This window comes from Rosa rugosa, chromosome 1 (assembly GCF_958449725.1).
Source record: "Rosa rugosa chromosome 1, drRosRugo1.1, whole genome shotgun sequence".
Taxonomy (NCBI): Eukaryota; Viridiplantae; Streptophyta; class Magnoliopsida; order Rosales; family Rosaceae; genus Rosa; species Rosa rugosa.
Window position 1 is genome coordinate 16611502 of NC_084820.1, and position 16910 is coordinate 16628411.

At 39.2% G+C, this 16910-nt stretch overlaps 4 protein-coding genes across 4 annotated transcripts; 1 reads left to right on the forward strand and 3 right to left on the reverse strand.

The window, feature by feature from the left end:
* Nucleotides 1–4430: 4430 nt before the first annotated feature.
* LOC133721197 (ADP-ribosylation factor 1-like) lies at nt 4431–6153 on the reverse strand. Its single transcript, XM_062147751.1, has 6 exons — nt 5972–6153; nt 5724–5879; nt 5291–5361; nt 5060–5179; nt 4855–4973; nt 4431–4758 (listed from the first exon to the last, which is right to left on the reverse strand). Exons 2-6 carry the CDS (start codon nt 5869–5871, stop codon nt 4671–4673), a joined length of 546 nt encoding a protein of 181 aa, XP_062003735.1. The 5' UTR covers nt 5872–5879; nt 5972–6153; the 3' UTR covers nt 4431–4670.
* A 2400-nt stretch (nt 6154–8553) lies between these two features.
* Nucleotides 8554–9261, reverse strand: LOC133714308 (uncharacterized). The gene has a single exon (XM_062140430.1). The coding sequence runs from the start codon at nt 9259–9261 to the stop codon at nt 8554–8556; it is 708 nt and encodes a 235-aa protein (XP_061996414.1).
* A 169-nt stretch (nt 9262–9430) lies between these two features.
* Nucleotides 9431–11195, forward strand: LOC133727406 (autophagy protein 5-like). The gene is made up of 2 exons (XM_062154992.1): nt 9431–10462; nt 10908–11195. The coding sequence occupies exons 1-2, from the start codon at nt 9634–9636 to the stop codon at nt 10991–10993; spliced, it is 915 nt and encodes a 304-aa protein (XP_062010976.1). The 5' UTR covers nt 9431–9633; the 3' UTR covers nt 10994–11195.
* A 1045-nt stretch (nt 11196–12240) lies between these two features.
* LOC133721192 (microtubule-associated protein RP/EB family member 1C) lies at nt 12241–15153 on the reverse strand. Its single transcript, XM_062147739.1, has 6 exons — nt 14858–15153; nt 14601–14756; nt 14365–14465; nt 13152–13374; nt 12944–13057; nt 12241–12858 (listed from the first exon to the last, which is right to left on the reverse strand). The coding sequence occupies exons 1-6, from the start codon at nt 14963–14965 to the stop codon at nt 12559–12561; spliced, it is 1002 nt and encodes a 333-aa protein (XP_062003723.1). The 5' UTR covers nt 14966–15153; the 3' UTR covers nt 12241–12558.
* Nucleotides 15154–16910: the final 1757 nt, after the last annotated feature.

A 16910-nucleotide genomic window follows, 5' to 3' on the forward strand; every position in this document is an offset into this window, starting at 1 on the left:
CTAAAGATCAGGCTATACCGAACGAAAGATGGGCCTTAAAAGCAACCAATGAGGATTTGTGAGCCACAATGTCAATATTGACTTGAGAAGTGGAGAGAGGAGAAAAATCACCATGTATGGCGTCAATGCCATCTCTACGTCATAGGGGGATGACGGTGCAGGTATTAGCCTTCCAGTGGTGGACGACGATGGCGCCGTTAGGCGCTGCGGCTGTCCATTTCCCTCCTTGAATCAATCTTTGATTTGTACTTCTCTTTATTCGGAAGAAAAGATGTCTGCACGAAGTCTTGAATATATGGATCATCATATCACGACCTGGGTGTCCCAAACGGTCATGTCAGAGTCTATATGTGTTGGTGTCCCAATGATCATCTCTTATGATGTTGTTGGACTCAATTACTCGCATAGTGGTTACATATAACCCACTAGAGCGACACATATCTCTAATACTCGTTTTCGTCTGTAGTCATTAGAGGCAATGCAAAGGAACTCATGTCCATTCTCTTTACGTATTTCCACATGAAAACCGTTGGCTCTAGTATCTTTAAAATAGTAAAGTTCGAATTAAGATATGTCCAAGACATGAAATAAAAGAAATCGATACTTTATTAATAATAGTCAATGATTACATCAAATTTCTGACCAAAATCTAATCCAAAATAATTAACTATAATCAAATCTAGACAAATAGTTGTTACTCAATCCTTTTGGTAACTCCAATCTAGTAGCGACCAGGTAAGGTAAGGCTAGATTTTGGTGAAGCAATGCTCACTTGTAAATTGTTCTCTCATATCAAACATTTCCTAGACATCACATTCAATTGGATGAGCCTAGTCAAGAAAGAGTTATAACTATTGTCATTTATTGATTTAAGGTAAAATGTCTTTACATAAATTCTTGGAAATAGAAGACTATTTAATCAAAAATCTGCGGCATCAACATTGTTGTTTCCCTCGCCAGATTTGAAGTATGCAATAGTGAGATTGACGTCATTGTCATCTCCTTCAGCTGCGAGATGAGCCTCATGCATGCTCTCTCATATCTTTATACACTTGTATTGTGCATCTTGTTTTTCACTCGCACTATAGCGCTTGAACCAATGCTCTGAAGATCCACATCCATAGCATACCTCACCCATTAATTGAGCTGCACCTTGTGCATTTAAATGTGCCCTAGGGACGTTGGTGGCGGCACCACCACTGTCGGCTGAGCCGGTTTTGCCTCTCCCATGCTGACCAACATTGTCATGTGTTCGCGCATCAATCTGGCGGTTTTCCTTCCTTTGTAGGGCGGTTGTATGGACCCACACGTCCATTTTGTTGTCCCTTAACTTTAGGGTTCCGCTCCTTGCGCCCTCTTTTAAGTGTGCTATTATAATTCGCCTCGTGCTCTTGAATGCTCTTAGTTCCAAGGAGCCTTGAATTATAGTTTTTCACAAGGATATTGTCATGTTTTCTCAGCAACTGACCTAGCAGTGATAAGCTGATGAAACCTCATGATCCGTCTAGCATTGCACTCAAGCCTATATTGTTTTGCAACCATTAATGCTAAAACTGGGAAGGTTGAGAGGTTTTTCTCAATTAATTTCTGTTCTGTGAGCTTTACTCCACAAAATCTCATTAGTAGTGAGGTGATTCTAGACATTATTCACCCATCGGTGATAACCAATGTCATTCAAATCTAATTTAGTGAAGTCGAGTTTTTGTAGGTTTGCATTCGACATTCAAAAATAAGGAGAATAGATTAGTTTTGGAGTAAAAACTTCCACAACAACTAATATAAGATTTCCGAGTCTCTTTGCTACCAAGAAATCCATTTTCAGGAAGTTTGGATTAGACGGAAACAATGATGTTTGAATGGTCAATTTTCGATGCTCACGAATGCTCTTAGTTCGCAGTTTACGAAAGCTATTAGTTCGTAGTTTAGCGTGAACTCCCCACAGTTCCGCTTTTATGAATCGAGAACCCACATTACAAGAAATTAAGGTGGGATGTAGGAGAATAGATTTTGAAAGTCCCCGAGAAAAAGGAAAACAACAAAATTTAAATAAAGCAACAACTTTAATTTAAAACTTACTTGTTGTTTGAAGCTTGAAAAGTCTTGATACACGCACGTGTTGGTGCAAGTGTGTAGGGGTTGATATGAGACTGTTAGTCATGGCCGAAAAGATGCAGGGATGTGCTCGAGCTGCAGCGGCAGGCTAACAGCAAGCTTCTCTTAGGGTTTTAGCTTTTTGTTTTCAGGGTTAGGGTTCGTGCTGATAACATGTTTAAGGAAAAGAGAATTGTACAGAGAATAAGGAGAATAGTTTCATTGATAATAGGAGCCCCTATATATAAAAAGTACAAGTACATAATCTTTGAGTACAAGGAATCCTATTCTAATTAGAACTAGGAATCTAGAACATTCTCTCATATTACAACTATAGAAAGTAATCATAGTTTGGTAAGGCATACATAATCCTGATATCCTTCAACAACTTCCATGTATGTGCCCACAAAGACATAGACGTTCCCTAAATTGAAGAAGCAAATGTATATAGTCTGCTTTGCCTTCTTTCTTTCTTTCTTTTTTTCTGTTTTTTTTTGTGGTTGGTCTGTCTACTTTGCCTAGTCCCCTATACTTTCTTTCATCATAGCAGATGAAAACAACTCTATTTTGAATTTTTGATAGCTAGATAATGGTTGCATCTACATCAAGTTTGATCAAACCATGTGATATGATTTAGCATGTATATAAGGCCAAATAAAAATCTGAAATTAAAAACATGATATTGATAAGAAATTGGAAATTGGGGAGACAGAATGTACTGGCTGGTTGATGGGAGATGATACAAGAGCAAATAGTACATGTACATGTGAGAGAACAGAATTGAAATAGTTGTTGAGAACAGCTAGAAAGCTGTGTTTCTGGTATCTTTTAAGTAGAAATTGTCAAAGCTCAGAAGTCAAGTACTCTGTTGTTTCTTCCTAGATGCTGCACTTGAAATGGGAAACCCTCAAAGTTAAACCAGTAGGGCGGTAGGAAAATTCATAGAGCCTTTTTTCTTTTGTTTCGATTTGCTTCTTGACTTTGATAGTTCAGACAACCTACTAATCTATTCTTTGCTATTTGGTGTGTTCATCAAGTAGTTTTAGCATACACTCATGTTGATGTCGACCACTATCAGGGGGCGAATCACTGGGAAAGAAAAATCATGCAACAAGAGTTATCTTTGTATTCGAAACCAGATTGGTTTGGGAACTTTAGCCTTCTAAGGAACATACTGAAATGAAGAATTGTATAGAGAGAGAGAGAGAGAGAGAGAGAGAGTAGATAAGTGTAACATAGAGCATCAATACATTACATTTATAAAATGAGCTATGTTACATGCTTTAGGATGATATTAATATCATGTAACATATAGCATCAATACATCACGTTTTTAAAATGTTATTCTTGGAATAATGTTGAAAATAAATTCACAAGGTTTTGGCCAGATTTTGTGTCTCCTTTTACTTTCAGGATTCTTTTCTTCCATACACACCATATACTCGTCTTTCCCAACTCATCGACCCAAAGTAACACCTGCACCATTCTCTTAAAAAAAAAAACCTACGACAGGAAAAATTGAATTGCAGGTATTATTTTTAAGAGAATCAATCGTACAAATAAGTGTAAAATTGAGTAAGGCATCAACAACTTATTGATTGGTATAGGATTTATGAAGAGAATTGATCCCTTATGTCTCCATCAAATTTGTGTTTTGTCTTTGATGTAGTACATTGAAATCTATAATCAATTTCTTATATCAAAACGGAACTTCTAGAGTTCTAGATTTCAAATTGGGGATGTAGCTCAATTAGTAAAGCGGTTGGTATGCACGATTGTGGGTTTCAGTTGAAGCATGTCGTTGGCATGAGTTTATATGGTTTGGTGGTTTCTGAGAATCAAAACAATAAAAGGCATATGTTTTGGCTCAACCTGGTCAATTAAGAAGATTAGTGAGGAGGATTGAGATCAGATCCTCTCTCTTAGCATCTTATGTACAATTAAGAAATATATTGGTCAAAACAAAAACATTCGATTTTTTGTTGAACCATCAAAACAACTTAATGTTGGGTTGGGGGTCTTGGGAATATTGTTCTACATGGAAAAATGATTATAAGTCTCGGTTGCAAAAAACTGTTAGTACATAGGACACAGGTATCTAATTGTGTATGTTTCTGGTAGTGGAATTGATGTAAAGGCAAGGTTTATTCGTTCAGAGTGGATGGATCAATCTCTAGTTTTTCGTTTATATTTACTTGAGCAGCAGTGCTTGCCACACCAAGATTACAAATAAAGTTGTTGCATTTTAACATCTTAATTAGATGCTAGATATAAGCATCATACGTTTAGAAAGGGTTGCTTACTTGACAAAAAAAAAGGGTTGCTAGCAGCAACATATGTGACAAATAACCCATAAAGCAAGGCTTTCAGACACGCGCGTATCTATGCAACTAATTACATTGTACTGTTTATATTGTTTAGATGACTAGAAAGAGATGATACAGACCGAAATATGAAAATTTTAGCTTAGTAGACTAGATATTAGGCCTGTATGATCATTTATGAAATTAATCCAGCAACTTGTAATCAACATTTGCTGAAATAGATAACAAACTCCTGCCTCAGAGGAGTTTAGCTTATCATGTTTTGCTTGAGATGTTGCTGGATAACCAATCAAGACCCTCGTAAAGTCCTTGCCCAGAAGTGGCACAAGCAGCCTGAATGTACCTATATTTAACAGAAGCAATTTGTAAGTGCAACATAACAAGTCAAATTATTTGTGATAATGAGAAAGAGTTAGACTATGTTTGGTTTGATCGTTACCAGCGGCGCTGGCGGAGTGAATGCAGGCCAAGCTTATCAGTGATCTCAGAAACACTCATGGCATTTGGAAGATCTTGCTTGTTGGCAAATACAAGCAGTGTTGCATTGGAGAGTTCATCCTGCAACAAGAAAATGATCACTTGTATATATAATTCAAGCAAAACTGCTACTATGAAATTTCAAGGAGAAACTGTAATGATCAGACCTCACTTAGCATTCGATGGAGCTCGTCTCTAGCTTCTGAAACTCTGTCTCTGTCATTGCTATCCACCACAAAGATAAGACCCTGAGTGTTCTGGAAATAGTGTCTCCAAAGTGGTCGAATCTATTTAGGACATCGTTTACTTGAGATTAATTATTCTCGTTAAGTTTCGGATATTAAAACATGTAAACATGAAATATCACTTATTGGAAGAATAAGAATCAAATATAGTACCTTGTCTTGTCCTCCTACATCCCAGACAGTGAAGCTTACATTTTTGTATTCCACAGTTTCCACATTGAACCCTGCTCATAAAATCAATTAATTCAGAATTTCTTCATCCATTTGAATAGCAAGTTGATGATATGATTTTTCGAAGAGCTTGCTGTCCAAGCCAATTAGCTACCTTGTACATATTATAAGTTGATCACATGCTTTCCCCATAGTAAATTGTAATTTGTTTTGTTTGATCTTATAATCCAAAGATTTGGCGAAGTACACTGATATGAGAGAATTCGATCGGGATGGTAACTTGATGAGCATTAAGGTTGACATAAAATCAAACGAAATGGACTAAAGGAGACACAGGTAAAAGTTGCAGAATACAAAATACAATAATGAATTGAAAGACTAGAGTGGGGGTTGGATGAGTCGTAGTAGATAGTACCAATTGTGGGTATGGTAGTGACAACCTCTCCAAGTTTGAGCTTGTAGAGGATGGTGGTTTTACCAGCAGCATCAAGACCCACCATTAGTATTCTCATTTCTTTCCTGGCAAACAGCATCTTCAACATCCTAGATATTGCCATACCCATTTTTTCAACTGCTTCAACCACAGACAATAGCACAATATGAGAGACCAGAAAAATATGTAAACAAAACCATTACATATTGTTAAAGGAAGATTTGTAATACCAGGATAGAAAATCAGGCTAATCGATGAGATTAGGAAGTGATGTTTTCAGAGGTTGAGAAGCCTAAGGAAGAAAAAGAAATACATTGGCTTGCGTGATATAGCAAATGAAAATCTTAGACAGTGGCAGCAAAAGAGAATAAAGGAAAGAGAATTGGATTCTGATCATGAAGAATAAAGAACAATAGCTTTAGATTGGTTTTACTTTCGGTGGAATAGTGGTATAATGCATTCTCGTTTGATAGGAATTTTCATGCTACAGCTATGTTGGGATTGAGATGGGAATGGCTGTGATGGTCATTGTCATACGACTGATCAACCATCCTATTGAGATGGCAAGGTCCTCAGAAAATTAAGGACCTTAATATATTTTCTTTTTAAATTTATACACTGAAACTATAGTACTTCTAGTTTGTGTATAATTGAATACTATGACAATATTTGACCATCCTTGAGATGGCAAGGTCCTCAGAAAATTTTACTATACCTATAAAAAAATAAAACAAACAAAATTTTCTCAAAAATCTCCTAGGTTTTCCTCTCAACCTAGTTCTCTTCTCTATGGTGCCCTAGCCTCGCTATCGCTTCCTTGCCTCTCCATCCCTCCATGGCCTCCATAGATGCTGTCACAGCAAGCTTTGCTGCTTCTCTTGCTCTCGCTGCGGGTGGTAGCGCCCCGGATCTGGGTAAGATTGGTGGTGGTCCGGTGCGTAAGTCATCTCAGTCTTTTCTACCTGGCAAACCTCTGACCCACAAGCCAGTGGATCCCAAAGCTTTCAAGGCTCACTTCCACAGTACCTGGATGGTGGATAAGGATTTTAAGGTTCAGGAAAAGGCTGGAGATGTGTTCCTGTTCTCTTTTGAATCGATTCGTGATCGTAACAAGATACTACGGGCCGGGGAGGGGTTTGGTCCTTTGATCGAGCTCCTGTGTGCTTTGAAGAATATGATGGCTTAAAGCCTCTGCATGAAGCCCAATTCAAGCATCTACGTGTGTGGGTTAGGGTTTCAGGGATTCCTCCTTTGGATGAAGAACCTGAGAATTTTACTCTTATCGGTAATCTCTTGGGTGGTTTCTTAGACTATGACAATAAGGAATTTAAGAAGGGTGTGATTCGGATCTTCTTTACCCATGATATCTCCAAACCGTTCTTACTTGAGTGGAAGGTTTTCTTGGATGTCAGCGTCGAACGGGTGCTACAATTTCAGTTTGAGCATCTGAAAGGGAGATGCTCACAGTGTGGACTAGTCACGCATGCTGGGATTCCTTGTGAGGAGCCGAATACTACAATATCGACACCTAGGGTTTTGAATTTTCCGGGACCGTCAACCTCAGGAGGTTCGTTTTCTTTCTCGGCTCAGAACAAGCGTGGGTTCTTCACCGTACTGCTTCCTCATCTATTCCCAAGAAGAAGAAACCAACCATTCATCGAGTTGAACGCCCTAATGTTTCGAACCCGGCTGCTAGTAATGGTGAGAACATTGTTCTAGGGGCGGAGCACGGTTTGGAGCAGAACTTGAGTTCGGTTTTGGTCCCTGATGTTGCGACTGGTTCTGGTACAACTGAAGCTGCAGACATCATGCAGGTTCTGCAACAAGATGTAGTGGTTTCGAAGAAAAGGGATAGGAATGGTGGTTGTGATCCCTCTCCAAAGAAGTTCAAGACCATTTTGGGTGGTAAAATCCCAACTTTGCATGCTGATGCTTTGGGTTTGATTGGAGATGATAATGATACTCCTCTTGTCACTCTCAAGAAGAAGATGGGTAGGCCGCTTGGCAGCAGGAATAAGAGCCAACACTCTAGTAAGAAGGCGAGAGCTGCCCCTCTGAGACTCACCTACCCTGCAGAGGGTGTTTTTGTTTCAAGCCCTAGAGATAAGGGCAAAGGAAAGCTTTAGACTTTCCTGGTTCCTTTGCCTACTACTAGAAATTGAGTTCTCTACTACTTTCTTCTCAGTCTACTTAGTTGTACACCAATTGAGGTCTCTAGGCGACACCAATTGAGGTCTCTAGGCGACTAGGTTTTCTTTTCAAAGGGGGTTAGTAGTGAGAATTTGGTTTCTTGTATTTAGACTCAATAAGTGAGCATATGTGTTAACAATGAAGGTACTTGTCTTTTGCTTGGCGGCTTGTGCCATTTAGATTTTAGGTATGAGACAGCATCTGATGTACGTGTCTTCTAGCCTTTAGTAATGAAGTTATCATTTTCTTAAAAAAAAAAATGGTCCTCAGAAAATTTAGGTCCTTAATTTGCTTTTATACGCTGAAACTATAGTACTGCTAATTTGTGTAGAATTGAATACTATGACAATATTTTGTCATTCGATCGGAGGATGAGTATCTAAAAACCTTATGCATAACCTAGCTAGTATATGAAAACTTCATTAACATTCCAACCCAAATCAAAACGGTCATTCAAATACCAAATTGCCTTGCAACTCAAAGCACCAAAAATGTGAATTAATTTCTTCTACATGAACTAGCAGGAGAGGAGAAAGTATTGATTCACATCACTAATGGGATTTGAATCTATTAATCAAACAACTCTACTGATTGGATTTGAATCTATTAATCAAACAACTACCTAAGTAGTTTGCACCAAGCCTTTCTCCTTCAAGTAATCCACAAAATCGTCGACAAGACAGGGCCAAGCTCTTTCTTCATCAAAATTCGACAGCGATGGATCCACATTCCTTACAAAATCCAATAGTTGATTCCATGTGTCCTTAGGTATTGCCAGCTTGTGCCTCTCCTCCAAGAATTCACACCATTGATCAACATAGGGCCACTTCGGAGTCATTTCGGCAAACAGCAATTGCCACATTCCAATTGCAGTATCCAGCTGCAAAGACTTCTGCCCCTTTTCCTTTGCCCAGTCAAAAGTAAAATTATACACCTCCTTAAACTTGTCCTTATCCTTCAGCTCAGATCTCATAGACGGTAGCGCGCTTCGGAACTTCTCAATGGAATCAATCTTTAGGGCTTTAAGTCCATTGAAGAACTCTTGCTTTGAAAACTCGCACATGGTGGCTGCCTTCATGTGCCATGACATAACCAACATGACAATGTCTTGGGGATCCACATCGAGATCAGTGCAGAGGCGACTGATACCCTCAGCCATGATCATCTCTTCATGTGGATCCTTATATCTTCGGTATAGTTCCTCAACAGGTGTCTGTTTAGGTCGGTATTGCAAGTTTCTAGGGTTAGGGTCTGATGGTAACTGGGCACGATATTCCTTAGTCGCTGGCTGGACATTCCATTGGCACTTCTTCTTACTCAAATTCGGCATCGTTTGACCTGTGATGAAACCCTAAATTTCTTTCTTGAGTTTCTTCTGGTTCGGGATTAAGTGTCCGGGGCTAGCCAAAGCCTTCAGAACCATGCCTATTTATAGGGTTTAAAAAGCTCTAATCTCCAATTACGAATAGAAGTGCTCTCTAAGTTTTAATAGGATAGGATAGGTATTACTTCTCGAATAACAATTTAACAATCCGTGATCAACTAGGATACAGTTCCAAGAGCCACACCGCTATTTATAGCATAAATGTAAAAAAATAATAAAATTACATTGAAACAACTTCTTTCAACAAACTCTCATTGACAAAAGTGTTGCATAAGAAATTATTATAAGCTAATCAGTGTTTCGACTCAAGGGAAAAGAATGGACATGGAAGCCCAGAGCTTTTTATGGAAAGGAGCAATTCCTTTGCAGATTCATCTCTATGAATCCGAAGTCACCACTCTTCCTTCTCCCCCACCCGCCCTGATCTTAGCTCCTCGGCTAGGATACCTACCGTTGTTGGCCTCGCATTTAAAGCCTTACTTCAGCAGTGCACTTCCTCCTGGTGTTGACACTATTTGGTTCGAGTACAAAGGCTTGCCCTTGAAATGGTATATACCAACAGGAGTTCTTTTTGATCTTTTATGTGCAGAAGCAGAGAGACCTTGGAATTTAACGGTGCATTTTAGAGGATATCCAGGAAACATATTGATCCCTTGTGAAGGTGAAGACAGCATAAAGTGGAGCTTTATCAACTCATTGAAAGAGGCAGCATATATAATAAATGGAAACTGCAAGAATGTGATGAACATGTCTCAACCTGATCAGGTGGACCTCTGGCGCTCTGTTTTACATGGTAATTTCGAAGCCTACCAACGGGTATCTTCTAAACTTAAGCTTGGAGCAGTTGGGGAAATTGATGTTTCTGGGCAGGTGAAGCAAGGCCGAGTTCCAGTTCGGTTATACGTTTGGAATGTCAGTGACGACTTTGATGACTTAGAAGATGCACCACCGATTGATAGTTGGGACAAAGTTTCTTACATAAACCGGCCTGTCGAGATACAAGGAGAAGGTAGATGCTTCACTTTATATGATGCAGTGAAAAGCCTTCTGCCGGACTATTTTGTGGACAAATCGTTGGGCAATACTGAATCATTGACAGTAGGTCGCGATGATGACGAGCCTAAAATCAAGCTGGTTCGTATACAAGGTATTGAACCGAAACTGGAGATACCATTTTCTTGGGTAGCAAACAACTTAATGCACCCTGAGCACTTTCTTCATATCTGTGTATATCTGAAAGTACCACAAGTCAATAATACTATGTCATAGGTGGCATTTGTAATCATGTTTTCCATGTTATTGAACACATACAAAAAAAAAATAGGCGTCGCAAGACTTGCATATTACAATCCCACCTGCAAAAGGATTAAGCTTTGATAGCGGTTTCACCTAAAGAAGGTTAATTCGGACTTTCGGAGTAACATAAGAATATCCGAGCAATAACATTATACATCCATTTTACAACATTGCAGTTAATAGTGCGGATGACAAATCAAAGATTTACAAAATAATATTTACTTGTACATATGAATTGATAAATGAAAAAAAAAAAAAAAAGTGCTAATCAATTTTTGAAATGGCCTCCTTGGCAGACCGAAGAGTGGATGCCACAGCTGCGGCAGCACCGGTCAGAACTCCCCCGCTCGTATTTGTAATCGGCGAGGGATGTGACTGGTGAACCACCTGCACATTCCTCTGTTCTTGGCCTTGCCCCGCCGATGACCGATTATCTACTGTGTTCACCTTTGTCTCTTTACCATTTGCTTCTTCATTCCTTGCCTTGATTTCCTAAATGTACTCGAACACAAGTGTGATTTAGAAGATGAAGAACGACAAAGTCCGTGTCATTGCAAAACAACCAAAAAGAGAGAAGATTTCGAATTGTACCTTGATGGCTTGTGCATTCATTTTGAAGATGATTGTAAAAAATTAACTTACTCAGCTTGTTTTTGGGTAAATGAAGTATTTATTATATCTCTCTCATTAGTTGTGGTGTTATTTACCAAGTCTTCGAAGACGGTTGTTTAGCCGAAGGAGGTGGACCTTTCTTTGGGATCATGCTCAAATTGTCAATGGCCATATATCCACTAGCTACCCTATTAGATCTTCGGACCCAATTTTTTTTTTCTTTTATTAGATATAAGTAATTTTCAAACCAAACTTGAAATTTAGGTTCCATTTCTTCCTGTGAACTGTAAATCTAATGAGCTTATATGTCCTAGACACCAAACAGGTATTAGGAAATCATCATGATGCATGATATATGGCACTAGAAAAAGTTACGGCTACAGCTCGCAAAGCATTACATACACTAAAGACCAATCCGAGCAGACATGAAACGGCATAAACCTAAACCCGGCTACTGAAAAAAAAAAAAAACTCTTGCCAAGTGAAAGTCATCAAAAGCTCTTCAGTTTCTTGGTAAAGAAATTTCTAAATAGACACGAAAACTCTCATCCCAAAACAAGGAACCACACTGCATGCTCTTGTGAAACTCACATGTTTGAGATGGACTGTAGAAGTGTGGAACAACAGAGAGCATCTCTGTCTTGGACATAGAGAGAAGCAAATGGAAACCAAGCAGCTAAAAGTATCCTTTCCCTTATGGTCGGACTTCAGTTCTGGGCCCTTTGGGCGTAAGACACCGAAAACAGGAGTTTGGAGGACTTCTTCTGTTTCTCCATGGTCTCTTAACTCTCTTCCTGTAACTCCATGGTCTCTTAATGACTCATAGAAACCTTTATACTTGCTAGTTTCTGGGGATCTGAAACTCATCCTCTACCTCCATATTTTCTATCAAGGGTGGAAGAGGTATTTACTCAACACAATAACCAAAAGGTATTGGCTTAATGTGACATGAATAAAACCAAAACAAGGAACCAAAAAACAAAATGCAACTCTATTATAAAACTGGAGATAACCTGCTGATCCAAAGGGCCTCATCTGAGTTTCTACCATATAAGATTAACGGCTAAAAAACTGGGACTAACATTCCTGTAACAGAAATGATGACATTTCATTCTTACATCTTCTAACTTTCACAACATAAAAGCTAGAGACTGGAGATGTTCTTAATACAACACAGGATTAATATCTCACGTCCATACCATTACTTGTACTACATTTTGACATGTTAAGCATTACCTGACCATTTTGACATATATGGGGAAGAAGAAGTTCAATGGAAATCTGTGTTCTCTAAAGATGAAACCGAGAGATTACATCCTCCAAACAAGTAGCAGATCAGCAAGTCATCAGAGGTGACCCACTACAATGGACATCAGAAGCATCAGAGACCCTTTGCCTTGGAGATAATGTTGCCATGGCGGCAGCATCGACATCAAAGTTGTTTATGGTTTTCCTCTTCTGGGTCTCCGAACTTGCTTTCTCATCTGAAGCCTCAGCAATGGGACTCAATGGCTCAGCAATGGGGCTCGAGGGCTCTGCTTCCTTTGAGGGGGCAGACAACATGGCTTGCACTTGTGCCACCACTGTCGCATCATCATCTGTAGCATATAAAATCTTCTGTATAGCAGCAACAACCTGTACAAAAAGTTAAATGTTAATACTGTCATGAAGTGACAGCTTTTAGGAGTTGTCTTTGCACAAGGAGAGGAAAACAAATTACAGATAGGTGTTCAATTTCAGGAGTCTGGCATAGTATCTCAATATCTCTGAGCTTTGCAAAGTAGAAATCTCTCTCCTTCTCTAGGCTATCCACTGATAGCTTCAACTCCGTGATCTACATATAAATTAGTAACAGTCAATAAGACTAAACTACCCAAAATATTTGATAGATACTTTTCTCAACCCTCACTTACTAAATTTGAAAGTACCTTTTCATCATATGCAGGTGGGGCAGGGCCTCCACTAGAAGAAGGTCTTGAGGCCTTTACTGATTGATTCCCAGAATGGGGTACATCATTTCTTCTAGCATTGTGAGAGGAATGAGCTCTTTGGGAAGTTGCTGTACCCTTAGCGGATGATTGTGATTGGGCAGCTCTCTTGCTTACTTCTTTACCGCCCTTGCAAGCTTCTCTCCTCTCCAGAGCATTGTAGCTTACAGAAACAATAGGAGCATATTACACAAACGACATTCCATATTATACGTAGACTCCATCCAAAAGAACGAAGAATTATTTGTTGAAATAGATAGCTACCTTAACCAAAACAGAAAAAGAAAAGAAATAGAAAGCAACTAAGGAACTCTTCTTATAATTAATAATAAAGTGCAAACTGCAGCACAAGTATTTCATGCATTCTAAATTGTATGTAGAAGACTTATTATACATGAAATGCATCCATAGAATAAAGAGTTTTTGCTGAAATAGGCAGCAACCATAGATCCATCACCAAAACAAAATGCAGGATCTAAGAAAATTCTGCTTATAGTGAAAAGTTTAGACTACAGCACAATCATTTTATCTATTATAAATGTACAGCATCCATTTGAAAGCTCATATTTCCCTTAGAAAGACAATTGGATACATGACTAATATTAAACCTTATGAAGCTATGCTAAGAACAAATGAGTTAATGAATCTGAAAATTACTACCAATCAAAAGCAATGTGTTGCATAAGGCAAAGGAGGGAGAATAATTACGGAAACTAAATTCAAGATTTTGATTCCAACAAAAACAGAAAATTAAACCAAAATGAAGCTTCACCAGTTCTGGGATTATGCATTCCAATATAGAAGCCAAAGTGATTTAATCACACTCAGCACCCTAAGACAAAGACATAAACTTGGTAGTTCAAATCATATAGAAATGCCAGACAGGAATACAGTATACATGTGATTGATGTCCTTTAACCGCACAGATAACAGTGATCCGAAATCAGCACAGAAATTCAGTTAACAAGAAAATTACAAACACTTGATAATTCAATTCATACCAAAATGCCGAACAGGACCACATTTAAAACGTGATTGATGTAGTTTAAGCGCACGGATAGCAGTAGTGAGAAATAAGCATGGAAAAAAAAAAAACAGTAAACAAATGAAAGGAAATTTGAAAACAAGAACAGAAATTAGGGCTAAAACGTACCTGGTGCAGCCATTGATAGAATCACAGTAGCGCTTCATCCATTGCATGAACTCCAAATTGTCGAGCGGCCTTCCTTTCACAAGCTTGTTCACCTCAATATGCTAGAAATCCCAAACAGACAAAACAACAACCAAAATAAAGTAAACACATATACCGGAAATTCAAGAAACATTTCAGATCCAAAAAACCTCCTAATTGAAATTCAAAAGATACAAGAAACGAAATTGAAAACGGACCTTGGTAATTTTGAGTTTGTTGAAGACATCTTGAAGAACCTTATAGTTCTGGATCATCTCATACTCGCTCTTGGCGTCAAAATTGACCTTGTGCATCGGAACCATCCCCGGATGAGCCGCGTCCATGAGCTGGCAGTGGACCGCGCCGGAACACGCCTGAAACACACAGATCGGAGCTATTAACGACTGAAATAGAATTACGGAAAATTGAAAAGGTTAGGGTTAGGGTTAGGGTTTGAATTTGGGGGAAAGCAAACCTCTTCGACTTTGTTGAGATGGAGTTGGAGAGTGGAGTTGATCCAGGCCAAGATCTCAGATCTGCCGACGAAGTACGCGCCGTCCATCATGCCGATATTCGTCGCCATTTTCGGAATTGCTGTGTGTGTGAGAATCTGAGATTTGAGTGATTTATAAAGACGAAGAGAGTGGATTGCTGATTGCTGAAGCGATTTGAGCGAGTCAGAGTGAGTTGTATGAAACGGCTCTGCGGCCTCTCTGGGTTTAGAGAGAGAGAGAGAGAGAAATGGGACTAGAGGGGGAGCGGGACCTTTTAAAATTCAAAATTGGGGTGTGAGGGAGGACCAGAAAACTGCTTTGCTTGTCTGGATAGCACTGTATCTGGGCTTTTTTCCATAAGTGTTGAACAAAGACCATAATTGGATTGGCCCAATTCCAAGGGTCCAGCTAAGTAATACATGAAGTTCATGAACATCTGTGATGTAGAATAATTGGATTTCGAATAATGTCAAGAATCGGGTCAAACCGAACATTAGACACGAACGTAAAAATCATTACATACAGCCTAGTAAAATAAGGACAGAAATGCTTAATCATTTACCAAAATTAGCTAAATTTAAACTAGGTTAATGTTTTTTTAGTCATGTTAATGTTGCTTAATATTTAACACTACATACGAAATAACTCAATACAAATACAGACAATAAATTAAGGGGAGTGAAATTTGCACCCCCAATATTACAATCTGCACCCCCTTCTTAATTTTTTAATATTTTCTGATGCCCTCTTATATTTGTTTCCCATATTACCCTTCTTCTTCAACCATTTTCTTCAGTCTCTCTCTCTCTCTCTCGTTGTCATCGAATCCCAAATCCCCAACTGCTGCATTCAGTGCCCGGAAGCCTCCTCCACGACTGACCCATCATCAAGGATGGCAAGCTCTACCTCATCTCAGCTCACGAACAGCTCTTGAAAAGCCGACCGGGGCTTTAGCTCTCTCTGTCTCCCAAAACCACAGAACTCGCCGAGTCGACTCGGACCCCAAAACCGGCCTCCGACTCGGTCCTCCCGAAGCCATGCAAGTGCTCTCCAACACTCGCAGGCTCTCCAGAGTCCTCAAATCTCCAATCTTCATCTTCTCCGAACGACTCCTCGCTCCCGACGCGCCCCTCGCCGAAGCTCCACGCGCTCGTCTCCAATGGCGGAAGCTCCTCACCACTCTCTCTCCCCAACCCTCTGGTAATCTCACCATTGCTGCTCAGATTCTTAGGTTTTCTTCTGGTGTCTCTATTTTGCAAGTGTAATTTATCAAAGTTGCAATCTCAGAAATTGTTTTACAGTGCAAATTACACACTAGGCTAAGAAATTGAGGCTTTGTTTGATGTTCTGAGGTTTCTGGAAATTGAGAATTGAATAGTTGTTATGAACTTACTGATTCTATACGATTCGAATGAGCCATTTCGTAACAATAGGATGCTGAATTTTGTAGGCATTACTCGAGGTTGTTGTCTTTCGCCGACGGAGCAACACTCGATGATGATTTCGCTTACAGAACGAAAAGAAAACCACTCGATTGACTCCACCCGGGTCCGTCGATTACAGTCCGGCCGTTCCTCTCTCGGCGAGTTCGTCGCCGTCGCTTCTTACGGCTCTCGTCCCTGGGACGGCGAGTTTCACCGTTTTGATGGTATTGAAAATGATTTGGGATTCGATGACAACGAGAGAGAGAGAGAGACTGAAGAAAAATGGTTGGAGAAGAAGGGTAATATGGGAAACAAATATAAGAGAGCATCAGAAAATATTAAAAAATTAAGAAGGGGGTGCAGATTGTAATATTGGGGGTGCAAATTTCACTCCCCTAAATTAATACGGAGTACTAATCATGCACTCGGCCTTGAAACTAACTCCTCACATTATTGCTTTACAATAGTTTGCAACATTTAAAGAAGGAATTGGAGTCAAAAATTAGAAACTATTTCTTCTTCTTTCGGTGAAAAGAAACTATTTCTTTTTTTTTAATATATGATTTTTGTTGACAAAAGATTACTATTGAGAAAAGCATTATATAGCATA

Bases quoted from the DNA above. Each gene is read 5' to 3' on its own strand.
- LOC133727406 (XM_062154992.1), top strand. From the start codon at position 9,634: ATGGACATGGAAGCCCAGAGCTTTTTATGGAAAGGAGCAATTCCTTTG. The intron at 10,463-10,907 runs GTATTGAACCGA...CCTCCTTGGCAG, and splicing joins CAAGCTGGTTCGTATACAAG to ACCGAAGAGTGGATGCCACA.
- LOC133721197 (XM_062147751.1), bottom strand. From the start codon at position 5,871: ATGGGTATGGCAATATCTAGGATGTTGAAGATGCTGTTTGCCAGGAAA. The intron at 5,180-5,290 runs GTACTATATTTG...TGTCCTAAATAG, and splicing joins ATGTAGGAGGACAAGACAAG to ATTCGACCACTTTGGAGACA. The intron at 4,974-5,059 runs GTCTGATCATTA...TTCTTGTTGCAG, and splicing joins TCCATCGAATGCTAAGTGAG to GATGAACTCTCCAATGCAAC.
- LOC133714308 (XM_062140430.1), bottom strand. From the start codon at position 9,261: ATGCCGAATTTGAGTAAGAAGAAGTGCCAATGGAATGTCCAGCCAGCG.
- LOC133721192 (XM_062147739.1), bottom strand. From the start codon at position 14,965: ATGGCGACGAATATCGGCATGATGGACGGCGCGTACTTCGTCGGCAGA. The intron at 14,466-14,600 runs GTCCGTTTTCAA...TGGGATTTCTAG, and splicing joins ACAAACTCAAAATTACCAAG to CATATTGAGGTGAACAAGCT. The intron at 13,375-14,364 runs GTACGTTTTAGC...TGTTTCTGTAAG, and splicing joins TCTATCAATGGCTGCACCAG to CTACAATGCTCTGGAGAGGA.